Source organism: Lipomyces doorenjongii (assembly GCF_038497915.1).
Source record: "Lipomyces doorenjongii strain NRRL Y-27504 unplaced genomic scaffold V1508scaffold_28, whole genome shotgun sequence".
Classification (NCBI taxonomy): Eukaryota; Fungi; Ascomycota; class Lipomycetes; order Lipomycetales; family Lipomycetaceae; genus Lipomyces; species Lipomyces doorenjongii.
In genome coordinates, this window is record NW_027118095.1 from 145034 (window position 1) to 172117 (window position 27084).

The window sequence follows — 27084 nt, forward strand, 5'->3', positions numbered from 1 at the left end:
TAAGAGGCCCGGAGGCAGCACAAGCAAGGGGTCCAGCCCCTGAAACTAAGCGAACTAAAACACCTTCTCTATGCACGTTTACATGCAATCTACCAGGCGACACGATCACATATTGATGCCCTACTTTTCTATGACAACACCATTGGTTCATGGCACGCTAACTGTTGTAATTTCGTTCGCATGTGACGTAAATTCATTTGCCATAATGTGCACTATATTGGGATCGCACTCTACTATCATCATATTATGGTGATTGTCGTCTTGTAGGTAAGCGTAGTTAACCATACTGATCCGGAGACTTCTATAGCATTTTAACGCTCGTATTGGAATAAACGTTACTGTCATAACCGCCATTACAAGTATCACCATGTATATCACTGGTTTGACGGCAACCACATAGGTACTATCTGGATACGCACTTACGGCAGGAATAGCTCGGCAGAATAAAATGAACCCAAACAGTCTAAATAGTTTGGTTCCCTTAAATACCGTAGATCACATTCAATTCCGATCACTATTCAGCTAGCCCTCCCTGCTTGCACAGTGCATAAAACAAACTACTCTTGTTCTCTAGGAGCTTCTCCGGCGCATCAAATTCCATCACCTTCCCCGCTGCCAATACTACAATCCTGTCAGAATCAATAATCGTGTTCAGTCTATGAGCAATTGTAAAAATAGTCCGGTCTTTGAACTCCTTCCTTATCGTCTCCTGAATAATCTGATCTGTCTCAACATCCACGGCGGCCGTGGCCTCATCCATCACTAGAACCTTGCTCGATGTCAGAAGCGCACGCGCAAGGGACATCAACTGCCGCTGCCCTACACTAAAATTTGAGCCACATTCGTTCACTTTAGCGTCCAGTCGACCTTCCATGCCTTGAATATGTATCTTCATATGACTGAGCTCCAACACATGCCACAGCTCTGCGTCAGTGTGCTTAGAAGATGGATCCAAGTTCTCCCGCACAGTTCCCTCAAACGCGTGAGAGTCCTGCGGGATAATAGCAAGACGTTGCCGCAGATCTTTGAGACCAAGCTTGCTAGTATTTATGCCATCGATGGAAATAAATCCTCCTACCGGCTCAATCATTCGGAAAAGACCAAGTGTAAGCGAAGATTTGCCAGCGCCTGTTCGGCCGACGACACCAACCTTCTCGCCGGATTTGATGTGGAGATTGATGCCTTTCAGGACAAGATCCAACCCTAAGATTCGTTAGCATTTCAGAATTTTAACTAAAAGCGGAAAAGTTGTACCGATCCTGTATCTTGTAGAATAATCATGAAACTGAACGGAACCTTCCGCAGGCCAATCGGCAGGAGGTCTGTTATTGTCGATTACCCCTGGGGCCTCGCATGGCAGCCTACAATATTCCAGAATCCTCTCAACGGATACCGTAGAAATCTCGACCTGGGCAGTCATACGCACAATCCCGCTCAGAGCCGATGTAACCTGGAACGAGTATGACATCGTGAGACCGATGAGACCAGATGAAAGGTGACCTGACACGATCCCGAGAACAGACAGAAGCGCTGTGAGGAAGATCACGCAGCTGCCTAGGAAATCTAGCCGCATTGAGAGCCAGCGGCGGGCGATCATAGAAGGGTAATACGCCTTGTTGTTGAAGTCGATATGGTACTCATTTATCCAGTTGAACCTGCGGATCTGGGAGTAGGCGCGAATGGTGCTTACGCCATTGAGTGATTCTTGAAAATGTGCGAAGAGAGGAGACCGCGATACAGACTCAAGACGTTTGAGCTCACGAGATGTGCGAAGGTAAAATTTCTGATAGTACACGTAGAGGACCGCGAGAGGGATGATAAATAGAAGGAATGGGGGATTAACGAAGGAGATGACCAAGAGGGAGGACATGACATTAAAGATGACGCTGAAGAAGCCCGTAAAAACCCTGGGTAGAGCTTCGTCGACTCTGTCGATATCTGTGGTAAAGCGGTTGATAACTCGGCCGATTGGAGTTGTGTCGAAGAAGCGCATCGGTGAGTGGATAACATGCAGCAGCATTTGATCATGAAGCTTCTTGGCTGCCTCGATACTGCAGAAGATCCATAGTACGATGGTGGAGAACAGAGTCAGGAACGCGGTCGTGACACCAAAGATAAGGTAAATAGCAAGATACCTGCCAGTGCCCGGATTGCTGCCATGCTGTGTGTTGATGTCACTCCAGTGTTTGAGCCAAACGGTGCCTCCTACTGACATGATGTTGGATGAGATCATGAGTAAAACGAAAAGCAAAACTATATATATGTTGGCAGCTTGCAAGTAGTCCTTATACACTCCGAACTTTACTTGGCCCTTCTCTGTGTGCTCGTTATTGGCATCAACCAGTGCCGGCAGGTTGAAGCTCGCAGTGCTGGCCCGACGTAACGAACGGTCGACCTTGCTGCCTGTATGGTGCTCGAAATTATCCTCCTCGTCGGCCGTCGTTGCGAGCGGGTCCTTCTCATCCTCTGTCTTCTCCCAAGTGTCGAGCTGTTCAGTAGCGAACATCTTGATCAGCTGGTAAATCTCACTATTCGGCTTGTCCATGACTTCCGCGAACAGACCAGTCTCGACCACTTCGCCCTCACGTAACAAGGTGATGTTGTCAGCCTGAGAGAGCACAGAAATCGCATTTGTCGCCATGACCTTTGTCTTTCCCGCCAAGAGTCCCTGCCGGCCTAGCACATTGTCGATGAGATGCCTGCCGACATGCTGGTCTACTGCGCTGAGCGGATCATCGAGGATATAAACGTCCGCACGAGTGTACACTGCCCTGGCCAACGCAACTCTCGCTTTTTGGCCACCGGACAGCGAAATGCCCTTCTCACCCACGATTGTATTATCGCCATACGGCAATGCGTCAAAATCCTCGAGCAGTGCGCACGCGTGGACCGTCTTTTCGTAGAAACCCGCATCGAACCGCTTGCCGAAGAGGATATTCTCCTTGACTGTCGCGTTCATAATCCACGGCACCTGGGCGCAATACGCAATCTGGCCGCGCACTGTGACGGATCCGGACGTGCGGCCCAGATCCCCTAAAATAGCCTGAAGCATGGCAGACTTTGCTGAGCCAACGGCACCGATGATGCACGCAAGTTGACCCTTACGCACGACAAAGTTGATGTTCCTGAGCGCGGGCGAGTGGTTGCCGATCTCGTCCCAGACGAAGTTGCCATTGGAGATGGTCACGACTGGTTGGCCGGCCTCCGTCGCGGCGTCGAGCCGAGTCACGGCATCGGCTTGGAGCTCGGACAAGATGAGGAAGTCTCTTAATCGACTAGTGGAGACTGATGCCTCGACAAGCTGCGTGATCACCGTCGGGATCTGAGCGAGCGGGTTCGAGAGCAGATTGAACAGAGCCAGTGCAGGGAATACGAGGTCTGTGGACAGTGTGCGGCTAGTCGTCCAGATAAAGGCTGCAAAAGTAGAGCAAGAGACGAAGAACGGTGCGCATGAGCCGATGAAATTAGCAATTGCTGAGTAGACGCCTTTTTTTCTCAGGTTGGTCAGCTCCCGGTCGTTGCGGATTTTGTTCAGACGAGTAATGAACGAGTCCTCCCAAGCGTATAACTTGATAGACTTTATCGACGTGAGAAACTCTCTGGTGAGGCGTGTGCGCTTGTCCTTGACCATCATTTGCGTCTTTTGCAGTCGTCGCTGTCTGCGCGCGATATATGCGTTAAGCAAGATCGCACAGACCGTAACAGCGACGCCGGCCCACATGCTGTTGCCGACGAGCGCATGCAGATTGTAGAGGCACAGCAGAATCTGGAAAGGACCCGACCACAGAGCTTGACCGGACTGTGTAATATCCAGTAGCCTCTGGACGTCGACCGACATTAAGTTAAGGATATCGCCCGTCGACTTCGTCGACCGGCTGTCGCTCGAAAGAACCAGTGCCTTATGGTAAATAGACGACGTGAGCGATGACTTCATGTGCATGCCCATTCTAAGGACGCGCTGCATGTACTGTTGCTGCAGGAGTGATTGCAAGAACGAGCACATGAACATGCCGATTGCGATTAAGATGCCACCTGATATTGGAACGGGCTTGTCGCTGTTGTACGAATTAATAAACAAGACAAGCTGACGCAGCAGATTAGGTAGCGTGAATGTGAGAACGTCACTGCTCAGCTTGAAAACGACTCCGATCAGGTATGGCACACGGAAGCATCGGAACAGAGCACGCGCTAGGGACGGCAGTGGGCGCTGCTTCTCCGCCTGCCAGGCGATTTTAAACTCCTCGCATGTCTTGTGGGTGCGCGAGCCAGCAGGAAGCTCTGGTAGACTGTCTTCCGTCAGGTAGTTTTCGTAGCCAAGCTTCATGAACTCCGTCAGGTAGGAGAATGTCACACGTGAGAAAATGTTTGCACTAGACTCAGGCGAATTGTCAATCACGCCCGAGAGTGACTCGTACTGCGATGGGGGCCTTGGAATCAAAGTGACAACTATTCAATTACTATAAGTTTTCCACACGACGAGAATGCACTTACCACAAAACTGAGCAATCGTCGCAAGCAGGCTAATCGAAAATGCAGCGAATGACATCTTCGACTTGACCCACGTCCGCATTTGAATCTGACTGTAGAGCCGCAAAAGTCCCGTAAGGACGCTGAGGAGCCAGAACATCAACACGATGGCGCTTGGGACACGCGCCCGGAAGTGTTCCCCGTAATGAACATAGCCAGTCATCCCGACCGCTGCGACATAGATGAGCGTTGCCCAAGCGCGTAAATCAACCCCTGACGACAGCGATTTCACAGAGGTGATATACACGACATTGCAGAAACAGATAAACGCAACAAGTCCAAGTTTTATATAGAACCAGGAATTTGTCGGCGACAATGCAGCTGGAGACTTCGAGAGCCCTCGCAATTCAATCGGAGAGAGAACAAGCAGGCCCAGGCCGAGAACCAGCTGTAAAACTACGTCTGCGAAGCACGGGGTAAAGTTATAGTAGACCGGTGACATCGGGCCCCAGCCCTCTGGATCCGGACAGAGAACCATGGCAACGCGAGGTGGTGTAGGGTGAGCGGAGGTCGTTACGTATTTAACTTGCAAATCACTCATACGCGGGATTGACGTGTCTTGGCACAAAGAATAAGGTTGGAATTTTCAGGCTTAGGGTTTGAACTCCATACCAACAGCAACTCTACGAAACTAACACTGAATGACAAAATGAATAAGGTTCCCATAAGGCAAGCATATTATATGAATGGAGACCAGCGAATTATGCAAGGCATTGTATATCCAAAGAACCATATCTGCAAAGTGGCATTCGGACGATTTTGAAGGAACGCGGACTTTGGAAAGACTCATTACGTAAAAACAATAATACGAAGAAGAATGACTGTCGTCCTGGCGGTGGCCAAAGTGCTATGGATGCGCCGCGAACAGGGGCGTGATATCACGGAGACCTAGAAAGCGTATGAAGGCCGCATGAGGCTGGCGAGGCAATGCTTTGGTAAAACCGACCACCGGCATCTCTTTCGTAGAGACCAATTGTACGAGAACCCGTCTTTCCTAAACCTCCTCCGCTTGTTCGTTTGTGTTTGCTCTCTGCGTTGTTTTTGGTGGCATAGCGAACGTATGAGGGCGAAATTCCACCCTTCTGGCGTGATTCTACATTTCCCAAAACTACTATGTATCGTATCCCAGTCTAAGCCACCATAACTGACAGGTCTCTAACTTACATCTCACTGGCATCGACCAGGTAGAGTATCTATCACTCGCGTATCATACTAGGGCTGGCTCGGAAGGACATGATGATCGCGACGAAACACACTTTAGATGTCGTTAGCGTTCATTGTAAACCAGGACATCCGCAAATGGAAGGTAAAGGCTATGACGGAGTATATTAATTCATGAAATGCAAATGAGATAAAATTATACAAAATTCAACGACAACTAAGTATTAAATAACACTGCTATCAACTGCTTCGAAATGAAAACTAAGGATAGGTGCCTGGATCCAGACCAAAATAACCCTTTTCAGGCAAAGGCAATCTCGTCTGCCGTCCATGTCCACCGTCAATTCCCGCACTAACAACGGTATTTCCCCACCAATTTATTGGTTTACTACGATATTGCACTGTGAAAAAGATAATTATCGCTGCAAAAGCGACTCCGGCTGTTAGCCCTGCCGACAAGACATAATTGTACTTCTCCCACCAGCTGAGGTACCTGCGACGAATGTAATACATGAATGCGAACGAAGCGTAGAGGCCGGGGGTGTGATAAGAGAGATTGTAGGGGGCCCAATATCCCATGCCGCCGACTATCAGGATCGGATCTATCACGCTATAAAAGTATTAGCCTACATACCATATATCTGGGTATCAACTAGACAAATACATACCTCAATTTAGGAATATATTTTTGCAGTACATACCACGTCGGAGCCAAGATGGCCCCAACCAAGAAACACCATGCGAATACGGGATACACGCCCTGGAACGTCCTCAATGGACCAATAACCCCCCACATAATTGAAGCAGAGTAGATCGTGCTCAATCCAGGGCAAGTAAACCTATCAGGCTGAGTCGGACTGCACAAATCATGTATATTGTACATTTGCCACTGCAAAACACCAATGGAAACAATACACTGCGCAATTGTCGTGGTAACCTGACCTCGGAAGAGGGCGCGAGGGGGGATCTTAGCGTAGTGTGCCATTTTCTGGTCCGCAATGTAACCTTCAGCTTGACTTTCTGTCTGATAGCCATAACACTTGAGAATAAGATTTGCGATACCATTTCCCGGAAACATGAAGCCAGCAATCAGTTCAGACATGACACTGATACTCAGAGAAAACCCAGTTACCGAGCGAATAACGGACAATGGGATCAAAAATGCAGCAGACACAACAATTGTCACAACTATACCGTACACTGGTGTGTTAGTGTCTTCGCGATAGGTCTCTACGCAAATAACGCCAAACACAAACGAGAGAATAAGGATCGACAGATACCACCAGTCTGGGACTTCCTTGTACGCGCGCATCATCCGAGAGTGAGGATCATTAAAAGACTCATAGGCAGATTTTGATCGGGCCCGCAATCCTCTAATGAAGTCTCGGAAGCTTGAATATATGGGACGCCATTCCTTCAGAAAAATGTAAATAAATGCCAACGGATACACAACAAAATAAGAACCGTATGTCACAAGGAAGCCCGCAGAGTAATATGGTGGCGAATATTGTTGATACTTCTCTTCGTCCAGCAAATTATTAGTAAGGACCTTGGTGACATTATAAGACTTGTTGAATCGGTCACGGAGACCGTTAGTGTTAATTGGAACATACGCGCACCACTTATAATTCGTCCAATATAGCGCAACCACAATAAATCCACCTAAAAGCATGCCTAGATACTGCTGAAGTGCCGAGTAGAATGGAATAGCCAGGGCATTGGTCCAGTTGATGACATTCCAATCAAATGTGGTGAGAGGATTAAATCCCAGTCCCAGAGTGCTCCCAGTAATAACTGCGAGCGTGAAATTTTGAGGGGCAATCCATGTCATCCAGTTAAACTTACTGAGGGCCTGGAATATGTAATTCGGAAACCAAAAGTACAAGAAGCTTCCACCGAATGTGGCAAGGAAGAAAGTGTACTTGGGGATAGTCCATCCGTTAACGGTTGTCTGCTTCTCGGGCTTCAAAAGAGCACGATTGAGTGCCAGGGTGGGTAGCACCGTTGGCCAGATAGACCTGGGTTAAAAGTTAGCATGATTGAGTGCCAGGATGTATAGCGCTATTGGCCAGATTGTTACCTGACAGGATAGATAACCCAACGACGAAGCATTCCTGCGAATCCAAAGCCAAAAAGTTGAGTTGAAAAATTCATTAAAAATTCGTATCCAAGAGCAACCTTGGAATTGTAGAAAAGTGGAAGCTTCTGAGTCATGACATTGTCACGAGTAACATACGTGCCGCCATTTGCCACGTTCACCATCAAAGTTGCCAGCATCTGCTCTTTGAGGGTCCATGGCCCTGGGTTGATCGTGTATCGCGTGCCGCGGAATGTAAAGCCCCAGTCCGGGAGTAGTTGCATTGCTTTGCCGCATGGATATAGGAACAATTGAATAACTGCAGAGCTGATAGAGATCGCGGGCATCCGAAATGCAAAAAATTGGCTAACGCCGGTACCAATAATTGTCCAGATTATAGCAAGTAGGTACACGCGAAATGTCTCAACTGGAATAGTGGGATCGTCATAAGGATCTGTAACTGACCGAACCTCTGGATACGGCGAATAGTAGCCAATCAAGGCAGCTTCTGTCTTAAGATCAAATTGATAGGCCTCAAGGTCTTCACCGTAGACCATTTCCCCACTTGAAAGCAATTTGATTTTCTCCATCGTTTCCACAGGGAAGTTGATGTCATCTTGATGGAGTTCAATTGCATCCTCCACTACTTTCAAGGCTTCGTCCATCGACATAGTAGCAATGACATCCAACACATAGTCGATATCAGCAGCGGCAGCATTGAGATGGTCTTTTGCAGCTTTCTCCGCAAGTCGAGAAAGCAGTTTCTCACGGGTGTCGAAGTTAACCTCCCTAACCTCTTCGGCAATTGTATGTTTTTTCTCGGGTTCTACCGAGGTAGAATCCAGTGATGATGTTCTCATGGTCTAAATAGTACCAGAATCCGCAATTCCAACACAAGTTGAATATGGTTACCGACGCCGATCACCTCGATTAAGAAGAATAACAAAGGAGGTCAGTCAAACTTCAGCGTGATCAGCTCCTCTAATAATGGCGAGACTAATACAAGGGACAAGAGCAACGTATTAATAGTGAAGGATACTGCCCAATGTTCCGACGAAAGCGCGCTAAAATCTGCGCAGATACCTGGAGAACGTCGTGCCTCAGAAACAGGTATCTCAAACGCTAGCTCGGAAATTTAAGTATACGGGGCAAAGATAACTGTAGATACCATTTACTAGAAAATTTCCTTGACCTCGCTCGTACAGTCTGACCTCACACCTCCTACACTTCTGATCTCCTTGGAGAGTCGAACCTGTAAAGGCATAACGAGTAGTGACGATTAATCCGAGCAGTATACTCTGACAGAACATTTGGACAAAAAATTGGGTTTGATCAAACCAATAGCTGGGTCCGTATCTATATACTCAATGTTGCATAAAGTGCATGGTAATGGCCAGAGACTACAAAAACACAAACACGGTATATCATCATGCCATGTCCGCGACGGCGCCACCTTATTCCTTATCAATTCGGTCGTGCCGACTCGTTCAACCAATAAAATCGCAGGAAATCATGCGATTTGTCGAAAGCGTCAGGCGCTAAATACGGTCTGCTTTTGCGGCACTTCCTTTGCGTTATTGATACATTTATTAGTTCACGACGCATCCAGCACTAGTGTGTAGCACCCGCGCTACTGTTATCTGTCGAGTCCAAGCTTCACACCTGTGGCCTGCACTGTAGCTAAACTGTATGCCCACGCGTGCCCGTCAGATAAGCCAAATCTGTTTATCTGCGGATTGGGCATAGTACACTGCCCGAACCCTGAACCACTAACCACTATGGGCCAGTGGACCTCATGACGGCATTGACATATCAGTTGTGGCAGGCTATCGAAGTCACGAGACTTTACTCAAATGCAAGTTCCCTCGGCGATAGTAATAGCTTGTCATCTCGACTAGTACTGTCTCCCATGTATAAATTTTAAAATTTGCTCATAAGACAAATCCTGCGAACTAAGCAAGGGCTGGTGCAAACAGCGCTCTCTAAACTTAATACAGCGACTTCATATTTGGTATTTACTATGAGCTACTATTGCAGGGATGTAAGCGGAGTTATGCGGATCTGGCGGATGCAGAGGGCGGATATGGCGGATGAAGGGTAAAAAAATTATGGCAGATGTCAAAATCGTCGTGCGCCGCAACCACCCGAGTATAAAAAGAAGCACAATGTGCGAATAAGTCAAGTTGTGGTGGGAAAAGTAACCGATGGTGCAATATTAATGAAATATGGCGTATATTCAGAAGAAGAGGACGTGGCCGCTGATCCCGAAAGATGCGCTGTATGTTTGCAGGGTTATTGGCTGATACCGATGTATATCTCCCAAGTTCGTGTCCACCCAAGAACCGAAAAAAGTCCTGTTATCAACAATTACTATGTACAACACCACATCGTCATTTATCAGCTGGAAATATATATTAAACCGTTGGCAATAGTACCATCTCAAAATTAGGGGTGGATACGATTTACGATTAACTATGCGATTACTATACGATTGGTTGCAAAAGTTTACGATTTACTACACGAGCAATGAAGTTAGTTGCTCGCAAAAAACTCGTATAGTTACATGGACATTTGGCTCTCTAAACCTAACCATTGATACACCCAATGTTGATGATATTTCCATAAACAGAGGTTTCCTGTACGAAGGGTAATTCCTAAATATTACTATACGACTACTTTACGATTTTATATTGCATTATACGATTACTTTTCGATTAGAGCTTCATTTTTGCGAGTAACTTTACGATAATCTCAAAAGTTGACGGTACCGTAATCGTATCCACCCCTACTCAAATTATCGCTTATTTATTTCCTTAAATAAACAATTTCGAGCGTGATCGCTAGTATGGTGCATACAGTTTAGTCCCGAAATTGTATGGTGCATCCAGGTTAGTCCGGCAACTGTACCCTCTACATCTAATCACATAATAAGTACTGCATTTGCGTTTACCAATCTGAAATCGAAATAATATGTTAATTAATTAGGTTACTATTAGTTGGGCTATTTAATTTGCTGTTATTTTGCAAATTGACAAATTTGTGCTGTAATAAAAACCTGGGGTACATTGGACCTTAACTATGGGAAAATAAAATTATGGCCACCAGTAATTACTCTACCTTCCCAATTAGGTTAAGCTCAATTTCCTTTTTAGGTATACATAATACCTAAAGAGGAAACGTCTGGCAGCGCGTCGCATCAGACGCGACATCGACAATTCATAAACAAACAGAATTTCGGAAACTTGAATCCATAAAACGGCTAACGGCCTTCAGCTTTACAAATACCGCGACTCCAAATGTCAATTCGTCTGAAGAAGGCCGAAAACAGGAGGAATGGGAGGGTGACAGTGAGACCCGTGGGACAGAAGAAGAAGAAAATGTAGATCATAACGTATACGGAGATACGGCGACGATCTCTGAGGAATGCGATGAATCAACAGGTAAGACCTTTGGGTGAAATTACCCTCTAATGGCATGGAGCTAAATGAAATTAGATCATGCCCCTGAGACTCCTGTAGATGTTCGTGCTTTATTACAGAGAATCGAGATTCGCCTTCAGAACAAAAAGAAGATGCCAGCAGACGAGGCCTTGCAGCTTACGGTGCTCAAGCGCTACTTCAGCGACCAGCTCTGCGGAAAGGGAAAAATGAAAGCCTCTATTGACGCGGCCTTTTACAGTTTTGACAAGGGAGTGTACATGGCGCGAGTTATCAGAGGGTGGGCCAAGCTTTATGAACATACTGAGTCTTTACCTGCTCTCAGTAAGCGTGGGAAGCACACTAAATGGGCGTCAGCATTAGACGATGAGGACGTTCGTGAGCAGTGTCTCCCTTACTTTTGATCCCTTCCTCCAAACGCACGGTCTGGAACAAAGCTTAGGGCATTAAAAAATATCACAAGTTGTCTATCCTGAAGTCACCGGCTCAATGATTAAAGCCACTATTTCATTAACTACCATTACGCGATATTTGCAGCTGTGGGGTTTCCCTTAATGGGTCACACGAAGGACAATTATTATGATGGCCATGAGCGTCCTGACGTTGTCGAATATCGCAAATGTTGGGCAACGACTATGATGAACTACAGGACAAAGATGAGAGAGTATGGTGGGGAAAATTGTTCTGAAGTTCTCATGCCTGACCTTCAAGATGGTGAGAGAGAAATTGTGCTTGTGACGCACGACGAATGCTATTTCAATAGCAACGACGACGTTACCATCACTTGGACGGAAAAAGGCGAGTCCATCATTAAAAAGAAAGGTCAAGGCTTGGGATTGATGGTCTCCGACTTCTACTACGCATGCCATGGCTCCCTCCAATTCGAAGGCCAATACGCTCGTGAGATCATTGAGCTTGGGAAGAATCGTGACGGATTCTGGATTTCCGATAACACGGTACAACAGCTTGGAAGGGTCATGGAAATCTTCGAGAAATCACACCCCGGGTGCATAGGTTTGTTTTGTTTCGACCAGAGCAGCAATCACCAGGCGCTTCCTCCTGAAGCACTGGTTGTCACGAAGCTTACTCTGAATGACAAAAGGATGAAGGACTATATCAATCCGGGATACTTCGAGCTAAGCGGCCAGCGCTACATTCAAGATATGTGCTACCCAGAGGGACATGCTAAATTTGGATGGCAGAAGGGCATGCCACAATCATTCAAGAGCGACAACTCTGGAGTGACAATCTCCGCCGTCTTTGTCAGAAGAAGCCAGCTGAAATCGATGCGTGTGTGCCGACGAAATGCTGCGCTACTCACTTGTTATCACAGCAGCCAGATTTTCGTTCCCAACAATCACGGCTTGAGATCACTGTCCGATCGCGCGGGCATTTATTCTCCACGTACCGAAAGTTTCACTGCGAGTGCAACTTTATTGAACGGGTCTGGGGAAATGCCAAAAGGCAAGTACGAGCGGAGTGCGATTATTCATACGCTGCTTTGAAGGAAAGGGTTCCCCGAATTTTGTCCGTGATCCCAGTCCAGCGTGTCCGCCACTTTGCTCGAATGGCCTGGCGCTATATCCACGCCTACACACAGGACCTTGACGGTAAGGCTGCTACGTTTGCAGTAAAGAAATACAAGTCACATCGCAGACTACCAGAGAGAGTAGAAATCGATGTCAATTAGCGAAACTTGTGTGTTATATGTACGATAGGAAACGAGTGGGATACTTAGTTAATATTAGCGTGTTGAAAGATTTCATTGGGTTGTTATGACTCCGTGGTGAGCTGGTACCCAGTAAAATTAAGGTTCACACACTTGGAAAAAATCGAAAATTATGGCCTATAGGGTTAGGGTTAATCCTATTGTCGGGACTAACCTGGATGCACCATACCTACTCCTACAACAAGATTTTATTACATCAACAGAATCATACATAGTCCCTTAAAGTAAATCGTTTGCACCAATTTTTGTAAATTTTTTTAGGAGAGATTGCGGGTAAGGAGGTCCTTAACTATGGGACAACCGAATTATGAAACACAGGGTTTTATGGAGTTGAAGGGTAAGGGTATAATTGCCTTAAATGGTTAGTGTATATTGTTATTGAAGCTACTTTGCTTTAGACAGCAACATGTAGCTGACACGTTCAACTACAACACACTTTCTCGGTAATTACAATTGCACTAAATCCCACCAGTCAATTAGAAAATATCAATGGGTCGAAGATCGAAGAGGATAATGGAGAAGCGAATGCGAAGAAACGCGCTCGCTTTGAGTCATGCGAGGAGCAAGACAATCTTAATGAGAAAGGCGCCACTATGAATGCCAACCCATTCTGCAAACTCTAGCACACTCTCTTTATATTCAAAGTCTTCCGTTAACCAATTCCCAATTACTCCTAGGATTGCTTTCTGGTTCTGGCTTGTCCAAACATCCAAGGACAGTGCCATTGTGCGACACGTTCTATCTAGTTCTCTCTTCAAGTTCGCGCGGCACACCTCAAACTCAGAGTGAATTCTTAGTTTCAATGCCTTGCGTGAGGTAAATGGCATATCCACGCCAGGAATATCTTTGAGGAGTTTGACAAAAGCTGGAGACTCAATGTCAGTAAATGCTTGTCTTGTCTGCACGACCCAACGAATGAGATTCTTCTGGAACAATTCTGCAGTGTTTACAGTCTCCTTTCGCTTCCACATCGTCATGATCGTTGGTTGAGTAGCGTCCTCCTCATCGTTGCCTAAAGGCAAGCCATGGCTCTTCTGTAAATGATACGATATATTGGTTGTAGATGTTGATCTCGCAGAGTCCTTGATTGACCACTTCTGACAGTGTGTGCAAGTTATTAACTGATCATTCCGAAGCTTCTTCGACCTCTTTGGCCTCCACTATTGGCTGAGAGTTGTAATTTCAATTTGTTCCCTAAGCCTGTTATTCGAGGGCCCCCGAGTGCGTTGAGAAATATTGGAGGCTGCCTGAATCGGTGAGGATTCAAGATCGTGGACTTTCTCAGTTAATCCTGTTGAGAAAGACTGAGAGGCAATCTGGCTGATAGAATCCTCGGGTCCCAGATCAACAGAGCTCTCGATGCTCACCTCGGTCGTGTCTGGCAAGACATTCTCCATCGGCTCGTCTCCTTCACTTGTTTTCGGCGGGGTCGCGTCGGAGGATCCATATTTTCTCAGTCGTCAAGCGAGCGGCAATGATAACTAACAGATCCAGATAGTTCGCTCGTGTATGATTATAGGACAACCGCGTTCCACGCGTTGTCGGGGTAATTTTTCACACCATACCTAATTAGGAATGCCATTACCATACGATTTTTGGCTAGACTATACGATTACTTTACGATAAGGTTCTCAGTTTTGCGATTAACTTTACGATTGACGGTACCGTAATCGTACCCACCCCTAGAGTCATGGTCTCCGCCTTCATGGAATGTCGGCGTATCCCAAGCAGATCTCGGCCGGAGTTGAACATCCTCTCGACCCAGACCTCAGATGCCGGAATGGCGAGATAGTCGCCAGCCAGAGACGAATTTTGGTTCCACAATAAAGCATATTTGGGCGTTAAACTATGTACCTAATTTGGCTAGTTGAATTATTAGCAGATTTATTCGATTAAAGTGGAAACGAAGGCGGATATATTAGACAAAACCGATGGCGGATTGGGCCAAATTAGGCGGATATCCGCATCCGACACAGCCCTACTGCCTTCCTCCTACTCTGCCGCCTTGTCGGTCTCAGATTCAGAAAATATTGTCCCTTCCTCCCACTCAGTCGCCTCGTCGGCCTCCTAGACATCTCAATCAACGACAACAACCAGTACGCATCCGTGCACAAATGCTAATCAAGAAGTGACAGCCTCATTTCCCGCAAAAATTAATAAAACGGGTTTCCGCAGTCTTACGCGCTCCAGATACCAGAAATTTGCGCACCAAATGAGTCGCAAGAAGAAGTGGTTCTTCACAAATATCCTCAATCGCCAGGTGATTGGGCGGAAATGCGTCCCCAATAGTGAGTCCTACGCCTAGAGTATCGCCATGTACCATCATTCGTCCGGCACGAATGACCTCCTGTTGTGTTGATTAGCACTTGAATATTTCAAGGCTATGCTCTGCCGCTCACCTGTTTCTTGGATTTAATTTTGCCGGTGGTTGGATTCTTTTTAAGTACCTCAATTGTTGCGTTAGCCATGGTTCCGAACCACGTATGGCCTCTGAAGCAATATGGCCCAAATGGATTAACCCTCCGCGTGTGTTCCATTGCACTTTCAAACAAAGCACGCTCAGTGACCGAGTATGTTTTATTACCTTCATTTGTTGGACTTCGAAAGCTAGGATTTTCAGTGGAAAATATAATCATGGCAGTATGGCATTCAAATTGGTTCAGCCACAGCTTAACGTTATTTTTCAGTTGCTGGTACGACTCGGAGAACCCGGCTTCAATAATGATGGTTAGTGCTTCTTTACCCTCTTCATCGCTATACGTGAGACCTCCATCAGGAGCTTTTCTGGAGACCCTCCCTTGGTCGTCCACAATGCTGTATTCAGAGTCTCCGACGAGAAGAACATCATCGCATAACTCGCCCTTGTTAAGTCGTATGAGTGTGTCCCGCACGGACCGAGAGATTAAGTCTTGCAAGCCGGACGCTGACCGGCTGTGCAGTGCAGTGGGAATCGTAGTGATAATGACCCTTGAGTCAATGGCCGAGTATTGAACACGGGGATATCTATCGCTGGTTAGTCATGCACTCAACAAATTAGTGTGCATATACTTCGCGTCGCCATAGAGTGAATGGGCCTGGAATTGAAAGGATTTAGGCGAGAGGCATACATCAAGCCTTTTTTCAGGTTCATTGGCCATGAGGAAGTTCAGTGCTCGCCGATAAGAAACTTGTTCATTATCACGAAGAGCCATTTCTAACGACATGTATGTTGGCAGAACCGCGCTTGTATGACACAATGCCTGAAGTTTACACTCCTTGTTTTGAGATGTTGCAGTTTCCTCAACTGCCATAGTAGGTTGCGACGTATTGGCACGTGCCGCGCCGATTGCTGCTGTTACGAGATGGCGTGATCTGGATTCCTCTTTGCTACATAACATATTCATTTTGGATATCTTGTAGAACCAACTAAGAGGTGCAGTGATCTTTATTTCTGGCCGACAGAGCAACAGAAAGAATTTTGGTTCCGGCGAGAAGAAACTGTATGGGCTATGATTTCGAAAATGACTACGATCTGAGATGTAAGCACACCTCACATAAAATTGGGCCAATGAACGACTTGGTACCAAGGTTATAACTCGCGATATATTTGTATTTGTGTATCATATTTCCTTCATTTCGTAATTAGAACTGCTAAAAAGCTTCAGCAGGCCGTTGAGTGCGGAGCTGACCGATTGTCCATCCATTGTCTGACTTCTGCATCAACGCCCCGACATGCAGTCAGATAACCCTTACCCGCTGTTCCTTTCACAACCCTTTGAAACTTTGACCCAAACAAGTTAAGATCTCTTTTGTCGGTTAGGGCACTATTATGGCTCGGGACAGTATGTCTTCCGGAATCCCTAATGCTGCAATTGTGGTCTCACCTTGGTCCTCCCTCTCCCTGAACTGAACACACCGCAACTGACGATTTTGATCTCATGGTATTCAACAGCCTGGGCCTTGTGGTTCCTTTTGTAGTGGGTTTTCATGCCCTCTTTGGTTGTGACACAGATTTGATGGAGCTTCTGCGCAAACACCCGGCACTTAAAGCCGTCCTGGACTGGAAAGCCCCGGAGCGGCGCAGACCCTAGTCGAAATGCTGGGGGATTAAAGAACTGAGCGCCTTGATCCTCGTCGTTGGACTCATGTAGCTGATCTTCAATGGTGTCATCCCATATAATGGCTAGATGCTGTCGGAGCCTGTGCATCCTGAGTACACGCAGTATGGAGTCATGGCTTTAAATAATGAGCCCTGCATGGTCGTCATCGTACCTTATCGACAACAAAGTGACAGCGGTCGTAAATGGCAACCCGCCAAGTGTTTTCGTAAGTGAATCCGAAGTCATCAAGCATGCACTGTTCTATAATAGTTAGCTTGTCTAGTTTCCAGCAAAAAAAATGGGGACTCAGACCCTCGAGATTAAACCCGTTTTCCTGCTCTGGGTTGCTTCCGTGGCGGCTTCGAGATCATCAGTCTGGACCGCCGCAGAGGTATGCACTGAACGCCCGCGCACATGAGCCAGATGGCACCTGAGACTGGAGATGCTTGCCGTCGATGCACTACATTTCGGGCACAAATATTTACCCTCAGCGGAGATCAATGGATATGATGCACCATTGTAATTGAACGTGCTGCTCGATGCTTGCTAGAGATGTGCTTGTTAAGCTTATCAGGACTGTCAAACGGAGCATTGTCACGGCGACCGCAGGAAACGCAAAAGCTTCCTCTGACATATTGCACTGACGTTAATCAATTTAAAGGTAGAAGAGGTGTTTAAAGTCGAGTGCCGAGCGGCGGGAGGTCAACTGCTTAACTTTGCGTTGACCCCTTGGCGGCTCATTCAGCCGCACGGTGAGCGCAAACTATATCACAAAACCTGAATATCGCCAAAACACATTGAAGATCGTCCTGGTCAAGCGTAGGGGTGTCCACGAATAACGAATATATTCGTACATATTCGTATATATTCGTATTCGTACGAATATATGACGATTTCTTGCTTACTAATGCGAATACGAATAAAATAACTTTTATTCGTAAATTACTCGTAATTTTCGTAAATTTTTTAAACATATGCAAAATTAAATCACGCCTCCCTGGCCTGCAAACCCTTATAAACTGCTCTCAACAACATCAATTTTCTCATCGTCTCGCCACTCAATGAGTGCCTCCGCAAACCTAGAAGGTCTCTCCCTGTGTTGAATAGTCTTTCGACAGCCACCTCAGACGCAGGAATAGCCAAATAATCTCTCGCTGCAGCTGCTGAACCGAGGGTACTCATCCTGGTTCAGTCGCCACCATTCGAAGAGCCAGCCTCTTTCCATCGTCATCCCGTCATTGAGTATGACTACCTCACTGTCAAAATAACGGTCAATTTCAGACACGTGGCGTTTTTGCGGTTTGAATTTCTGTAACACGCGTGCTTCAATACTGTGCCCTGTGACTGGTCTTTCATATGAAATCGACAACTGCTCTGTTGTCCGCGGATATTGTTGGTGTAGTACCTCTTTCAGGTGACTAACAACGATCGCGGCGGTTGACTCTCCTAGTTCCTTCTCCAAAAGTAGAGCTTGGAATCTTGGATCCAGCACCAGGGCTATATAATATTCGTCTTGCGCATCCATGCAGGCATAGTTCTGATACTTTTTCAAGCCGACGGAGACAGCGAGGGCAATATCTGTATCAAGTTCTGAAAATTCTCCCTCCATAGAAGCAGCATCATTTAGCATGTCTTGCAACTCATAGTATATAAATAGCAGCGATCGACCTTAGTCTATTGCAATCCTCTGCCTCGTCTACAAATATTTCGGCCGTATATATTTCCATCATATATACTAACAAGTTTTACATAATTGCCCTCCTATTCTTTTCATTGCTAATTTGGTTCTGTCGGCTCCCGGTTGCAGCGTTGGCCAGCTCATTCCCTGCGCTCGATTCCTCGGCATCCCCTCCCCTTCTCAACTATTTCGAAATTTCTGCCATCGTCGAGAACCACCATAAATTTTCATATCCATCAACAACGTTTTATTATCCTAGCCCTTTCACTCCCCTACCAAAGTACATTCAAGAAAACTATTGATCAAGCTAGCAGCCCGACCTACGGAACGGTAGCAGTTGGCGCGCTAGCCGTGAAGGTGGCCATTAGAGGTAGTGTTGTTGTCGCTGCCTTTGGGAGCCCCTTTATTTAAGACGGCATTTTCTTCTCTTGTAGAGGGTAGCCGAATCCAAAACGGTGCCGTTACCACTTGCAACGAACTCGTGGGTCATATGAGTGCAGTTATGGAAAGTCAATTTACTCCACCCATAAGTTGCATTGTGGGTGTCAAGGCCAAATCTTGAGTAATTCTGCAGAGGAATCTGGAGGGCATCCAATCCATCGTAGTGACCAGCAGCACCATTTGTGATGTACCATGGGGCAGATGGGTTATCCAGCTCATTAGGGTCAACGACTCCATTGCTCAAAGGAGCATTACGCTCGTATACGTGCGAGTGTCCGGAAAGAACCAGATCGACACCATACTCGATCAGAAGGGGCTCGAAGACATCCTTGCAAGACCAGCAGATGGTGCCAGAAGCATTGACATGACTAAGATACCAAGGCCTGTGGCCAGCAACAATAATCCATGGGGTCTTGCTGCGGTCGACACTCTTCAAGTCGGCTTCCAGCCAAGTAGTCTGGGCATTCATAGTAGCATTGAAAGGACCAGAGTTATCGAACTCGGAACCGCCAACCTGATCGTTTCCAATAAAACCGTGACCAAGGTCAGTTTCAGTATCCAATGTGATGTAGTGGACCATTCCGTGATCGAAAGAGTACCAGAAGTTACCAGTACCACCGGACTCGGCACTAGGCATACGAAAGTGGTTGATGTATCCAGTGAAGTTAGTCTGACCAGGGATGCAGATATCTACCGTGTAAGTGACGTTATGGGCGGTGTCGACAGTACCGCCGTTATCACAGTTGGACTCGTGATTTCCAGGACCAACCATGTAGGGCTTGTACGAAGTGACAGGAGTCATCTCGTCGTAGAAGTCGTTCAAAATGGACTCATAGACTTCGTATCCGTCAGCGATGGTGGTGTTAGGGAGGAAACCCTGAATCTCCTCCTTAAGCCAGTAGTCTGCATAGGCAATATCGCCAGCTAAAAAGAGTGTCAGTTTAAGGTACCTATGACACTTAGATAATTGACTTTACGGTGCCAAACGAAGTCAAAGCTATCAATGACCTTCGTGAGAGAATCAATGGTGTTCATTTCACCAGGCTTGAGAATGTTGTTCTTAGAAGTAGTAGATGCTCCATATGTGGTCAATCCCTGCGGTCCCATAGCACCCAAGTCGACGACAACAGCGATACTGTAAGGGGTACCATCACCAACAGGTCTGCTGGTAGTGAAAGAATACGCAGTAGCATTCTCGTGCAAAAGATGCTCCGGAAGATAGTAGTAAGTAGTATCTGGCTTTAATCCGGTAAGTTTAACGTGATTGTTGTAAGTGAGCGAGGTCTCGTACGTGACCGACACGTTGGAAGAAGCATGCTTAACAAGGGCATGAGGAGACCGACCGTAGTGGACCGTAGGGTTTGACAGCTGCTCGAACGTGTTCCAGCTGACATACATGCCATTGTCACCTGCATATGCCAATCGAATTTGAGAATTGATCGTGTCGTTGGTGGCCGCGCTGACGGCAGAAAGGAGAGTCGTGACGGCGCTCAAGGCGACCATCGTGCTCTTTTTCATCAACATCGCAATAATAAAAGCTAAAATATTCTACAAGATGAAACACCGATGTTTGATTTGAACGTGGAATAAATTCCACTCTTATTGAATCGCACTCACAGACTACGATCAGAGCTGATTCCGATCTACCGACCTAACGAGCATACATGCATGACATGTGCATTTGCTTGCCACAGTATTGGATAGACCGTTCGCAGCAGAGACTAAATTCATGCTTTTTCACGGTTCAAATGACAGTTGTGAGGACCGATAGGACCAATGAAGGACCTTAGTGAAGACACGCGCAAAATAATCGATGGTCGGCTAGCAGGATATATGAGAATATTAGTCTAAGATGCCAATATAAAGTTTGGTGGGGCAACCGGGGAATGAAGCCCTGACACCCACGTGTTCCCTCAAAACAAAAAATATTGGTGGACCCTGTACCTTTGTATACCTGAAGATATTACCTTACCCTGAGGTGCTGAACCCGGATCGCCCTGAGACAAAACATTCCCCCCCGCGCGACGTCGACTGTTTGCCGGTTTCTATTGTCACAGAACATAATAATAATAAGCGCTCAGGTGGCGGATGCGGATATCCGCCAAAAATTTCCTGGCGTCACACCAACAGTGCGAGGGACGTCTTGACTTTATATATTGTATCCAGCCATACAGCTGGATCTGAGATGTTCTTTCCCGATGTCATTACCAACGTTGTATTTGTTGAACTACTTGACAAAAGCATGCTGCCTTGTTTTTGCCGACCAGTAGCGAGCCGAGGAAGTCTCGCCATGGTCCGCTCAACCGCCACCTCTGGTAGTAAGATTTCTGGACATCTCGTAAAAACGTCTCTAATTTACAATTTTGTGTTTGTAGTTGGATTTCAAAAGTTTGCCTCTTGCAATTTGAATGGTATGGATCCCCCGATGGCATCTTCCATATCTGATACCAGTTTCCAAGTCTGAGATCGTTTCATGACAGTATATGAACGTAGTAGTAGTCGGATTTGAACATGGTACACAATAAAGGCTTCCCACTAGAACACGCCTTTGACGAGTCCATGTCCGACATTTGCCAATGTGGCAACCACGATGGGACTGATGAGTTCGCCTGTGGATTCTCGCTGAATTGACTCTATATCTGTTTATTTCAATCAGTAGTTGAACAAGATTGACATGTACACGGCGTAAAATAAGACCTTTCATGAAGTGTTACAAGTTCCCATTATAAGGCGACGCAACGCTTGACGCTACTCCCACACGCCGTTATTGCTCCATTTGATCCACAACTCATACCAAGCATGCTATTTACACTAATAAATCAATCAAGACCAAAAGAAATATTAACACATACATTAAAAGCCAAATTATCAACATACATTCTGCCCGCATCCCGTGCTACGACTGCTGATACACACAAATATTAAACCACCATTGCTGTCTGTGCCTCTGAACTCGGCACTCATACCATTCTTTACGCAGTTAGCAGCAAATCCTGCCATATCTGCAGATTCGCCATTCTTCAAACTACTAGAGTCATACGTAGCCCATGACGTACATATGTTGCCACCATCTAAAGTATGGCATATAGATCGTTGACTCTGCCCTCCTCTGCCTCCGCTGAAAGCATTGGCTATTTCTGCATTTATGAAAGCCCCCACAGTCGACTCTGCGACATTCTTAATCGAACCGCCGACAACGTGCAGCGTACTACACCCAGCGTATGCCCAACCATCTATATCCTTGCAGTCCTTCCAACCTCTCCTATATATAGATGTGGAATTCGTAAAATTGCCCACCGTGGTTGTGTTATAAGCATTGATCAGATACTTATCAGACACTAAGGCGCTACCATCGTGCGCACCATAATACCAGAATACTTCCGGGATTTAAGTTGAAAAGATTCGTTACTATATGGATCAACACACAAATAATTTGGACCTATATACTCGCATATGTCGGTAGCAAGGGCAAAGCGCACTGCAAATAATAGAAGTGCAATAGTAATATCAATAATGAATACAATCATGCATTTTGAGATCATCGTTATTGAATTATCATTAGAATGAGCCAATGTGAGTAAGACGATTATAATTTTGCTGAAGCGACGGATGGCTGTGTAACTAACGTGGCAGGCAGCTGTCGCTCCCATTCAAACTGGTTATCTGGTAGGGTGACAGGGTCTCATTCAGCCAGGAGTAATATTGCTGGGAGATTCATGGACCTTCAATGCACTATGCCTCTTTTGGACACGCTAAAATATAAATTGGTACCATTTTACCACACTAGAATTTCTGTGAACAAGGGTTCAGGGTTCAGGGTGATACTCCGGTTCATGCAGTCCCGACAATTTTATTAGAGAATGTACGAATTATCCGTCATGTCCGCCATATGCGCCAAATCCGCCTATCCGCCTACAGCCCTGTTGTTTCCGGCTCAGGAGGATGTATTTGTTCTAAGAGATGAAATTAGAAAATAAGAAATGCCGTAGAAAACGTATTCTAGAGTTCGTGGTAATCCAGACCCCTTAACTAGTTATGCCAAGTCACACAGAACTTGTTATCCGTGTGGCATGCAAGAATGACAACTGCCAGCCAATTTTACTATTTTAGAACAATTTGTAATGTTTAATACAGGTGAAGCTAGGCTCAGAACCCATACCTACGCTAGGGTCAGAAGATTATGCTTCAGTAGTGTGGTACAGCCGCAACAACCTTCGCCTTGAACTCTAACAAATCCTCTTTGCCTATGCGACAAATCTGGTGCGAGGCTGTATGATACCATCTCCTTTCACAAATTTGGCAAGCAGATGGTTAGAGGTCCTTTTTTGTTTCGATGTAGATATCTTGAACCGACGGCTATTCCGATGATTAGTGACATCATATCTTATTATACATGGGCCTCCATATATTGATCTTGGCTTTGCTAATGATACGGCCTGCTGACTTAAACGTCTCTCATGTTTACAAGGAGTTTGCTGTCTAGGGAGAAGTATGGCGAGCGTGTTAGAGCCAACGGCCGGTCAAACCGAGAAAATTATCACTTGGAGGGCGATTTCCTGTAGTGATCAAAGCCACCAACCCTGCTGATCATGTCCTAGTGCACCTGAAGCCTGCGTATCTCAGTATCCTCACTTTGCGGCTCTGTGCCGCATCATGCAAGATATTGCTTGAGCCGTAGGGCTGTTGCTATTTTGACGATACTGCCGATATTAACGATACGATATCATCGACGATACCATATCGGCATTCCAAATCTCTGACTGCCGATACGATATCGGCAAATAGGCAGAATAACTATTTAACGTTTCTCATTACATCTGGATGTCTATACAAAATTTCGTTCTCCGAATTAGATACGCGAATGTCATCGTCAACCAATCCCTCGCGCCCACCTGGAAACATGCATAAGAAAGCAAGCACAAAACTCAGCTGTGTGAGATACCATTTTCAGACGATAGGACTGTTAAGATTTGGGATTATCAGACTAAGAGGTGCATTGCGACCCTCGAGGGTCACACGTCCAATGTCGTAATATCACTATGCTGATCCCGAGCGGAGTTGCGTGTCGTGAGATGCGTGGACCCGTGTAACGCGCGGTAAGGTGTCGGTGGTCTCTCGAAGACTGCTTAAGGGACGTGCTGAACCCATGCGAAAGCATGCTAGTTAGATAAGTGCCTGCAGCACAAAGCTAGCTGGGACTATAGTGTAGTCGGAAACAAGTGAATAGGGAACGTGAGCCGGGTTTAGACCGTCGTGAGACAGGTTAGTTTTACCCTACTGATGAATGTTATCGCAATAGTAATTGAACTTAGTACGAGAGGAACCGTTCATTCAGATAATTGGTTTTTGCGGCTGTCTGATCGGTTGCGCCTACGGGATCATACAATAACTCATTTATTTTACATGTCTCCCATGAGCATCAACATTCGCATGATGTTGGCCTTCATGGAGTGCCTCCTAACATCGTGCAAGTCTCTCCCAGCACTAAACAATCTTTCTACTGCAACCTCGAAAGCTGGGATTGCTGAGTAATCCCTGGCCGCAGCGGCCATCTGCGGGTACTCACCTTGATGAGTACCAAAGTACATGTCAATATCGGAGATAGGGATAGTAGTCTGACCTCTGGGCTGCATCCTAGACTCGACATCACTATCCTCGATTCAGTCTGCGGCCGAAGCTTGTCCATCGTCGCCGATATTGACGATACGAATCGTAACGTCTGCCGATCGGAAGACTTAAGTTCGGCGATGCCGATTGCCGATTTGCCCAAACGTTGCCGATTGTTGAAATGACAAGTATGACTTAAGAATAGCTAGCTGAAGTGTGTCTTGAATAAAGTTTATGATAAGGTACATGTAGTAATTAAAAGAGAAGGACACGTCATAAGAGTTGATGATCGACAGGTAATAATAGTCATCATAAGAGGGCGAAGTGTGGAAGTGGTCATATGGGCTCAGCCACTAAAGCTTAATATAGCTTATGCATACGTCACTCAGGTACGATCAAATGCATTATCGAGATTGAGATAATAGCCCGTACCCAACAAGAAACTTAACGTTTACAGTCCTGCTCACGTTACTTCATTAAGGGTTGTCGTAAGGCACATAAGCAATTCTCCTATGAGATTGATATAAAGATTACGTATTTCATATGAGCTGATCTTACAAAAGAAGGATAGTCTGAGATATTTTGCCCATATTGAGTAGACTATCTTCATACGAGATGTGAATACTTACCTCGTATGCAGAATCACTTCTTATTAAGGGTTAGACGCAACTTAAACTATCGCACAATATTCTAGTGTATATATAGGGGTAATAATTACCTTGGATACGATAATTAATTCAAGGAATCAGTCTACCGATATCTAGCAACCCTTTCACTAAGTTCTAATCGAACCTACTTCCACTGTGCCTTGCCTAATTTTGCATCAGAAAGTCCAAAGAGGATGGCCTGTTTTCTGCCGTATTAGTAAAGCACAACATTGCTCCAGGAGATCTGGTCTACGTGGGCGACAATGAACAGCGTGATATTGTTCCGGCACAAGCGGCAGGGATTGATAGTGTGCTGTACGATGAGAAGAGTAATTGCCAATTTGATGACCATCACAACCTTCGGCTTAACTCACTTCCAAAATTGAAGTACCCGGTAGGTTGTTCACCATGGTAGTTGGCAATTCTGGCCCGGAGTTTGGGGAGGCCCAAGTACAATTAGGCGTAGGAAATGACCGCAAAGTCATGGATCAGACGGCACCAGACCGGCCTATACAGGTCTTTAGTCCGACCTGTGGAAATATGTGGAACACTCTAGCCTACGATCGTAGATTGTAGAAGATTCTAGCAATATGTAAGCATGACGCAATTGGGTTAACCCTCAATTTGTTTGCTATTGTGTGCTCCAATATAATCAGATATTACAACACGACCAATTAAAATTGTTAAATAGTCCTGATTTTCGTAAAAGTATACGACTTATGAATCTGAAGGCTTAAACATTGATGGTATAGATGGCTGAACCCAATAAGAAGAGGCATCACTCAGCTCGTGATACCACCAACATCGGTATTACTACGCAAATAGTGACCAGATTTATGCTACTGACAAATCATCAGTCTGTGTTTGTCAGCTGTAGACGCATGACTCTATCGAGCTTGTCTGTAGCTGGAAGGTTGATTCTCAGCAATGATCGAGAGTGCTGGATATGACTTCATGTAGGTGGGTTTTAACCACCGCGATTTCGGATCTGTGACCTCAGGAAACCCTGTGCGCCAAATTGATTTACCCTCTTTGTTGAGAATATCGTCATTGCGACGTACAGGCGTATCCCGCAAAACTTAAGAATACCGCCTTGGTTTCGTAGGCGTAGCTGGTGATATAGCCTAGACAGAGACGACGGTAATTGATCAATAGGTGAATCGGGGATCTCGGTCTATACCGGGGAAAGTTAATACAAGCACTCACTCACATCGCCTACAATTGCGGCGTTAGCCCCAGCACTTGATCTGGTGATCTTCGCAAGCTAAGGCGGATATCGGCTAAAAATTTCAAAACCGCATCCGCCATCCGCCTTTTGAAGTTGGGAGGTATGTATCCACATCCGGTATTAACCCCCTGTCGAGAGAATGGTGGATCGGCCAAATCCATCCACCAACCGCCTTTAAGAATGATCGATTCTGAAATTTCCACATAGAGTAGGCAGCGGGATCAAATAAGTATAGGGCTGGATGAGCTTGGCGATCCTGATCTCGTATTTAATTCGGCAATCGTCACGGCTGTAAACAATGTACGCCACCGGAATCACTTTTCTCGATGAAAACTGGACAGATTGGTCCTGTACGGGTTTAGCATGACTACATTCTCGTATTTTGTTTGGCGATCGCCGCGGATTTAGCGGGAAGGGACTAGGTCTCGTGTGATACTTTTTAAACTCGGATGCTCGGCTTTTGTTTTAGTTGA

At 46.0% G+C, this 27084-nt stretch overlaps 6 protein-coding genes across 6 annotated transcripts; 1 reads left to right on the forward strand and 5 right to left on the reverse strand.

Annotated features, from left to right (window-relative positions):
* Positions 1-514: 514 nt before the first annotated feature.
* Positions 515-5005, reverse strand: V1508DRAFT_387093 (P-loop containing nucleoside triphosphate hydrolase protein; the record flags this gene model as incomplete). Its single annotated transcript, XM_066937833.1, has 3 exons — positions 515-1203; positions 1255-4446; positions 4492-5005. 3 exons carry the CDS (start codon positions 5003-5005, stop codon positions 515-517), a joined length of 4395 nt encoding a protein of 1464 aa, XP_066795529.1.
* A 944-nt stretch (positions 5006-5949) lies between these two features.
* On the reverse strand, positions 5950-8381 carry V1508DRAFT_387096 (OPT oligopeptide transporter protein-domain-containing protein; the record flags this gene model as incomplete). The annotated part of the gene is made up of 3 exons (XM_066937834.1): positions 7769-8381; positions 6357-7706; positions 5950-6298 (listed from the first exon to the last, which is right to left on the reverse strand). The coding sequence occupies exons 1-3, from the start codon at positions 8353-8355 to the stop codon at positions 5950-5952; spliced, it is 2286 nt and encodes a 761-aa protein (XP_066795530.1). The 5' UTR covers positions 8356-8381.
* A 2478-nt stretch (positions 8382-10859) lies between these two features.
* Positions 10860-11630, forward strand: V1508DRAFT_447985 (uncharacterized protein; the record flags this gene model as incomplete). Its single annotated transcript, XM_066942454.1, has 3 exons — positions 10860-10917; positions 10939-11205; positions 11260-11630. 3 exons carry the CDS (start codon positions 10860-10862, stop codon positions 11604-11606), a joined length of 672 nt encoding a protein of 223 aa, XP_066795531.1. The 3' UTR covers positions 11607-11630.
* Positions 11631-14988: 3358 nt separating this feature from the next.
* On the reverse strand, positions 14989-16125 carry V1508DRAFT_371351 (uncharacterized protein; the record flags this gene model as incomplete). The annotated part of the gene is made up of 3 exons (XM_066937484.1): positions 14989-15278; positions 15331-15934; positions 15980-16125. The coding sequence occupies 3 exons, from the start codon at positions 16120-16122 to the stop codon at positions 15069-15071; spliced, it is 957 nt and encodes a 318-aa protein (XP_066795532.1). The 3' UTR covers positions 14989-15068.
* Positions 16126-16494: 369 nt separating this feature from the next.
* V1508DRAFT_418432 (uncharacterized protein) lies at positions 16495-17565 on the reverse strand. Its single transcript, XM_066940464.1, has one exon. The coding sequence runs from the start codon at positions 17116-17118 to the stop codon at positions 16771-16773; it is 348 nt and encodes a 115-aa protein (XP_066795533.1). The 5' UTR covers positions 17119-17565; the 3' UTR covers positions 16495-16770.
* A 1151-nt stretch (positions 17566-18716) lies between these two features.
* Positions 18717-20734, reverse strand: V1508DRAFT_371353 (Metallo-dependent phosphatase-like protein). Its single transcript, XM_066937485.1, has 2 exons — positions 20107-20734; positions 18717-20053 (listed from the first exon to the last, which is right to left on the reverse strand). Exons 1-2 carry the CDS (start codon positions 20651-20653, stop codon positions 19092-19094), a joined length of 1509 nt encoding a protein of 502 aa, XP_066795534.1. The 5' UTR covers positions 20654-20734; the 3' UTR covers positions 18717-19091.
* Positions 20735-27084: the final 6350 nt, after the last annotated feature.